This window comes from Juglans microcarpa x Juglans regia, chromosome 3S, assembly GCF_004785595.1.
Source record: "Juglans microcarpa x Juglans regia isolate MS1-56 chromosome 3S, Jm3101_v1.0, whole genome shotgun sequence".
Lineage (NCBI taxonomy): Eukaryota > Viridiplantae > Streptophyta > Magnoliopsida > Fagales > Juglandaceae > Juglans > Juglans microcarpa x Juglans regia.
Genome location: NC_054599.1, coordinates 18,348,429 through 18,355,783, shown reverse-complemented (window position 1 = coordinate 18,355,783; position 7,355 = coordinate 18,348,429). Strand labels below are relative to the sequence as shown.

At 36.2% G+C, this 7,355-nt stretch overlaps 1 protein-coding gene across 1 annotated transcript; it reads left to right on the top strand.

The window, feature by feature from the left end:
• Positions 1-4,571: 4,571 nt before the first annotated feature.
• On the top strand, positions 4,572-7,151 carry LOC121256902 (CLAVATA3/ESR (CLE)-related protein 25-like). Its single transcript, XM_041157694.1, has 2 exons — positions 4,572-5,143; positions 6,577-7,151. The coding sequence occupies exons 1-2, from the start codon at positions 4,857-4,859 to the stop codon at positions 6,617-6,619; spliced, it is 330 nt and encodes a 109-aa protein (XP_041013628.1). The 5' UTR covers positions 4,572-4,856; the 3' UTR covers positions 6,620-7,151.
• The last annotated feature ends 204 nt before the right edge of the window (positions 7,152-7,355 follow it).

Here is a 7,355-nt window from a genome sequence, read left to right as displayed (position 1 = left end):
AGCTACAGATTGTTCATCATTACTAGACCAGCAAAGCTACAAAAGAGTCACCAACTTTTCTTGTGAACAAAGTATAATCATCAAGAGGTTGAGTAAATCCATGAGCTAAAAGAGCAGTTGAAAATTTTGAAAACCATTGACTGGAAGCTTGATTAAGTCCATAAAAGGACTTGTGAAGCTCGCAAACTAGTCAAGATGAAGCTGATGTTGTAATGGAAGATTGCTCCCCCTTACTAGTTTTACACCATTTTAAGATTAAAACCAGGTGGAAGGGACGTATAAACCTCCTCGGTCAAATCTCCATGTAGAAAATCATTATTTAAATCAAATTGATGTAAATGATAGTTTTTAGAAGCTGTTATGGCTAACAAGATAGGAACAGTGACCAGTTTAGCTACGGGAGAAAAGGTTTCAAGATAGTTCAATCCCTCTTGTTGTGTGTAACCCTTAGCAAAAAGACGAGCCTTATACTTCTCAATGGAGCCATCAGAATTATGCTTAATTTTGTAAACATATTTGCAACCAACATCTTGTTTGCCAGGGGAAGTGGGGTAAGTGTCCAAGTATTATTGACTTTAAGAGCCTTAATCTCAGCAACTATAGCACTACACCATTCAGGAGATTTAATGGCTTGTTTAAAAGAAGCGGGTTCTTTGTGTAAAGAAATAAAAGCAGCAAAGGAATGATGTGCAAAATGCAAATGTTGATATGATAAAATAGAAGAGAGAGGATACTGCTTATCAGAGACACCAATTTGCAAGGAAGAAGAAGTAGTTGTTGGACCAACAAGATTGCAATGATAACATGCTAAGTAAGAAGGTGGTTTATGAACTCTAGTAGTTCTGTGAGGAGGTATAGAAGGCTGTATAGGAACAGATTGGGAAACAGGAGGTGTTGAATGAGAAATAAGAGTACAAGGATGAAAGGGATATGTTTGATTAGGTACAGAAAAATCAGTGCAGACAGAAATAACACAAGAAGAATCAGAATTGGAAGAAAGAAGAGAGTTCTAGAAAGGGAAAATTTGTCCATAAAATGTAACATCTCTAGAAATGAAGGTAGATTGAGTATGCAAGTCATACAGCTAGTAACTTTAATCCCATGTGCATAACCAAGGAAAATACAAGCTGTAGCTCTAGGTGCAAATTTTGAACGAGAATGAGCTAGAGTAAAAGCATAGCACAAACAACTAAACATATGAAGATAAGAATAAGTCGGTTTGGAAGAGAAAAGAAGCCCTCATGGAGATTAATTGGACAACAAAGGTGAAGGAGTTGAATTGATAAGATAAGTAGCGGTGAGAATGCAATCACTCCAAAAAGATACGGGTAAATGAGCATGAAATCAAAGGGACATGGCAACATTGAGTAGATATTGGTGTTTATGTTCAACAATATGTTGAGGAGTAGCAACACATGTTTGTTGATGAACGACACCTTTAGATGAATAAGAAAGAAGGCATAACAAACTCACTACCTTAATCAGTATGTATTTTCTTAATTTGATACCAAATTGAGTAGGCAAAGAAAGATTGATACAACTTTTGAGCATCACATTTATTCTTCATGAGATAAACCCATGAACAACGAGAAAAATCATCCACAAAAGTGAAAAAGTAACAATGGCCACTAAAAGAAACAATGGGAAAAAGACCTCAAATATCACAATCATATATTAGATCAAAGATACATTTGTTAACTGTATGACTTGTTAGAAAAAAAAGATGTTTATGTTTAGCTAAATGACAGATATTACATAAGAAAGAATTAGAAGTGGTAATATCTAGAACAGTTTGATGTAAAAGATGTAATCTACTAAGAGAAAGATGTTATAGGGGAAGACACACTACAGGCCTTTGAAGCAAATGATATAAGCCAGCTTGTTGTTCAGCTACTCCAATCGTCTTCCATGTAGATAGGTCCTAGACAAAGCAATATTTGAAAAGAAAAATAAAACAACAGGAGAAAGTTTCTGTAAGTTTGCTAATATAAATGAGATTAAAATCAAAAGATGGGACACAAAGTACATTGGGCAGGATGAAAAAATAAAAAATTTTTATAGTACCAATGTGTGTAACAAAAACAAAATCACCATTAGACATTTAACAAACATATTAATAGTGGAAGTAATAGAGGTGAAAAGAGAAATGGAGCTAACCATATGGTCAGTGTCACCATTATCAAGAATCCAAGAATTTCTAGATTGGAAAAAAGGATTTTTAGAATTAAATATTGAAGATAAAACTATACCTAACATATTTATGAAAGAATTAGTAGGATTGGCAATGGAGGTTGAATGAGTAGAGCCTACAACATGCATAGCAGATGGTGTAGGGGATGAAGTGTTTGGAGAAGGCTGAATAAGAGCAAGTAATTGATGACATTGCTCTTGTGAGAAAGGTAGTTGTGGAACAGGCTATGGTGTAGTTGCCATGTCTAAACCAAGAAGAGATGTGACATTGGACGCTTGATTCGCTGCTGGAGTTTGAGGCTTATGTGAATGATAACCAAGAGGAAATCCGTCCAACTTGTAACACCTATCAACAGCGTGTCCAGATAAGCCACAATGAGTACAAAGCGGTTTAGAACATTGATTAATGTTAGGCTTGGAACCACCAATAAATTGAATGACATTCTGGCTTATCAGAGCAGTAGATTTAGCAATAGAAGGGATATAAAAGTAAAATTTTGCTGTTTTTCTTCTTGTAAGACCAAAGAAAGAACTTTGGCGATAAAATGAAATGGATCAAGAAGAAGAATTTGTCCACAAATATGACCAAATTGACTCATTTAATCCCATCAAAAAATGTATAACATGTTCATTCTTTTGATAATTAGCAACAATTTTCAAGACACCACAAGAACAACTAGGAACACATGAACAAGTGGGAATAGGCTTGAGAGTAGTCAATTCATCCTATAAAGCCTTGAGTTTAGTGTAGTACATACTTACATAAACATTCTCTTGAGTTAGGGCAGAAATTTGTTTTTGAAGCTGAAAAAGACTTAGTCCATTATCAATGTGAATCAAATTTTCAGATCTTTCCAAATTTCAGCAACAATGGTAATACAAATAATACTAGTGGCAATATCCTTAAAAAAAAAAATAGAAACCACGAAATCACCATATTATTGTATCAAAACCAAATACCATAGAGAGGATCAACTTGATTCAATGGTTGAGCAATGGTTCCATCAATGAAACCAAGCTTATTCTTAGCACTCAAGGCCATTACCATAGACCTACTCCAGGTATAATAATTGTCGCCATTCAAAGGCTGAGAAACCAAAAGAGATCTAGGACTTTCTCTGTGGTGAAGAAAGTAAGAATTGGAAAAATCATCAATTAAGGATGAAGAAGAAGAAGTAGATGTGGAAGCCATACCAGAATTTTAATCTTCTGATAGCATGTCAAAAGTTGAAACTGAAGAAGCTACAAGAAGATGCAAGAAAGAGCACAGGCAACGAGAGTCGAAGAAATGTATTTCTATACATTCAAAATTTAGGAAGTTAACTTTATAGAGCTATATCCATCTCTATTTATATACTTGAGTTGTAAACATAAGTTTGTACAAGAAATAACTAACTATACAGTTATGTAACATAATTGCTTATATGTGTAACCTTGGTGCCAACTAAGCTCCGACAACCTTTATACATGTTTAAAACTGGCCGAAACCAATTGGTTAAGGGGGAGAAAACATGCGACGTCAATTTTGGCATGATTCCAGTCAATCTTCGACGTCGCGATGAGATGGAAACTCAGAAAGAAAGAGAATGGTGCCGCATCCATGTTGCTATGAGAGAGATGCACGGCAGACTCGGGATGCGCTGTAGCTGCATGAGAGGGGAGAGAGTCTGAGAGATGAGAATTGGGAGAAGAAGAAAAAGAAGAAGAAGGGAGGGGGGTTAATAAACCCTAAATCCAAACGATGTCGTTTGGTGTATTAAACCAAACGACGTCGTTTAATTTTAATTTTTTGTCTAAACGGTTCGGTAGTTTGAATCTAGTTCATCAATTTCCTACCGCCGATCAACCGGTTCTTTGCCGGTTCCGGACTCAGGCGGCCGGTTCCATCGGATTTTGTACTGCCCTACTTATCATTAGGTACTTTTCAACAATGTGATCTAATCAGTAGGCTACATCCATTGCGAATAATATATGAACGCAGCGAGCACAAAAATCTTTTTGGACGTTGCTGCCTTAAAATCCCACGGTTCCACATTGGGGTTGTGTGTGTGTCTTAATGACGTTGCTGCACATGATATTCGATTCTTTTTTTAGTCCCAAGAGGTGCATGAAGATTTCATGGGACTGGGGACTATAAGATCTTTACCCTTTTCACCAGATTGTACGTAAAGGATGACAGAATGAGGGTCTTTGGTATCGTAGGTGCATGAAAATACACAAATATTCAAAGCAAAAGAAGAGTCGTATTGGGACCTTCTCAGCATAAAGCAAAGGGGTTCCCTCCATATCACGTTCGAAACCAACTTGGCCCTCTCTCTCTCTCTCTCTCTCTCTCTTTCTCTCTCTCCAGGCTCGAGAAAGTGCAACAGAATCCCATCCCACCCTATAAAGAAAACCAACCATCGCTAACTCCCTTGAGGTAAAAAACAGTCCAGCCCCAGCCCCAGCCCCCCATAATTAAAAATTCTCGCCTCAGTATTCCTTCCGGCCTTCTTAATTTCCTTGTTAGATCTTCTCTCGTCTACCTCCCCATATTAACCACAGACACCCACGCAATGATAGTCTTGTTCTGTTTTATCCTGGATCTGTGTCCAGCTTGAAGCACTATAATTTCGCATCTTCTCCAACAGAAATTAATAAAGTATAGAGATAAAAGGACGACAATTATGGGTGGAAGTAGTAGTAGCCAGAATTGGATCTTGCATTTGAAGGTCTTGTTTGGAGCACTGGCATTGGTAGGGGTTATTTTTCTTTTGTCGGTTGGCAGCCAGCTGGAGATCAGTGGAAGTACAAAGAATATTGCACCAACGTCATTAACGTCCGACTCCGGAGGAGATTTCAACCATGCACATGTTATGGGTGGAGAGAAGCAGCTCGTCGATCATCCGGAGTTGGATCTTAACTGCATGAGCAAAAGACGAGTTCCCAATGGACCAGATCCTATACATAACAGGTACGTACGTACGTTTTATTCAGAGAAACATACACAAAGATTGTGTGTGTGTGTGTGTGTGTGTGTGTGTGTGTGTGTGTTTGTGGGGTTTATATATATATATATATATATATATATATATATATATATCATATTTCTGTCTGTTTTGGTGTATATATCTTTTCTGAGTTTAGCAAATAGCTAGGGTTTGGTACATATATATGTGCTAAACTATGGAGTACGTTTCCCTATCTCATTTTTACAAAGGAAGAACTTAGAATCAGCTAAAGCTAGCAATTAGCTCGTATTATTTTCTAAATAGATATGATATTGAGAACTTTCAATATCCCAGGCAATATATATGATCATGAAATTGATTCCTTTTGCAGCTAAGCTTAAATGATCCCTTTCATCAACTGCGCCAGTACAAGAAATAAAAATGCTTGTGTGATAAATTAATATTCACTATGAAAATGACCATTTCCTGTCAAAATGAGTTTATTGTTATTGCAAATATTCATTTTTGTTGTAAAATATAACTCGTCAGAAATAGATTGCATATATATATATATGTGTGTGTGTGTGTGTGTGTGTGGGCGCAATTTGTTTATAGATTTTTAATATTTCCTTGTAATTGTCTCAGCCCAATAATAATAGTTCATATTTTCTTGGGAGTCTCTATTATGTGTTGTTCAGTCAATTAAAGAATCATTTTCAGGAACAAAGAGGATTATTAAACTGCCTGCAATTATATATATATATATATATATATATATATATATATATTTCACTCATGAGTATTCTTTTTGTTTTTTTATTTTTCCTAATTTCATGATCATTAATAAATACCGATGGATGCCATATTTTATGAGAAGACTTTTAGGTTTATATATAAACTATGGGAATTTTCATGCTTTAACTGTTACATTAAGGTGCTGTTTTAATTAAGAGATCATGATCAAGGTTCTTTATCACACACACACACACACACACACACACATATATGCTGTTGGTTCTGTCCATAAACCCCAATTAATTAGTTATCGTAAAGGGGAAAAGGAAATAAAGCTTGTCTGCTCTCACTTTATTCCATACCCTAATCATGCAGCTTATCCAGAGCTAATTAACATTTCATGACTTGATTCTCCGTATAATAACAAGCCTTGAAGCTTTTCACAGTGCCTTTCTTATCACTTTCTTGTTGCCTAGCTAGCTTTATCCCAATTCGTAACCTCTACCACATCGGATGGAGTTTGTGTGATTAACAATAGCAGCTCATGTAATTAGTCTGTTGTCCACCACCAAATTCTGATTCTTTTTTTTCTTTTTCTTTTTCCTCCTCTTTCTGAGCTAGCTAGCAGATTTGCTTCTGAAATAATGGAATTCAAAATACTAATCAAAATTATGGTACTCTTGCTAATATAGTTCTGTTTTCGATATTTTCTTTATGGAAGGAGAGCTGGACACTCTGGACGACCTCCTGGTGGAGCTAATTAGCTAGCCATCCATCACAGTTCAACAAGCTTCAGAAAACTACATCTTAATATATATTTAAACTTGCAGATCGTCGAACATATCATGCTTGTTTTAATAGATTTGGCTCTGTAGATATATAGTACTCCTGAAAGGATCCCAGAATCCAAGCTGAGAGCTAGCTAGCATGCAGCATGCATGCAGTTTTATTTTCTTACGTACACATGTTAATTTGTTATGGGAAGGTACCGTTGGGGGAGTAAAGAAACGTATGTACTGAAGCTTGTGGCGCAGTCCAGATGAAGATTGATGAGCCTAATTTGCAGATACTCCACTTTAGTTTCTGCATGATCATCTTTAATTAATTCCTTTACGAAGGAGATCAGAGCAAGTTTATTAACATATATATGAGCATCGATCTTTGCATGTACGTAAAAGTCCAAATAAGCAACAGCTAGCATGCATATATAGATAGAGAATTAAGGGTACGTACGTACATCATGCATGTACCAGTACTACGTACGTACGTACCAGTTTCTATGTATCATATATAGTCGTGTTTGGCTTTGGGTTGTTGAGCGTTTTAAACGTTTCTGTACCTGTTTACTGCATTAATTACTTTAAAGATTAAATGGCTTGATTTCCAAATTAACGAAAGTGAATCCCGCGGCCTCTTAAAGTTGCTTGCATAACTGTTTCGGTCTTTAGTTCTTTCAAACTTGTTTAACAGCTCGAATTAGATTCTCTCTAGCTAGTCTCG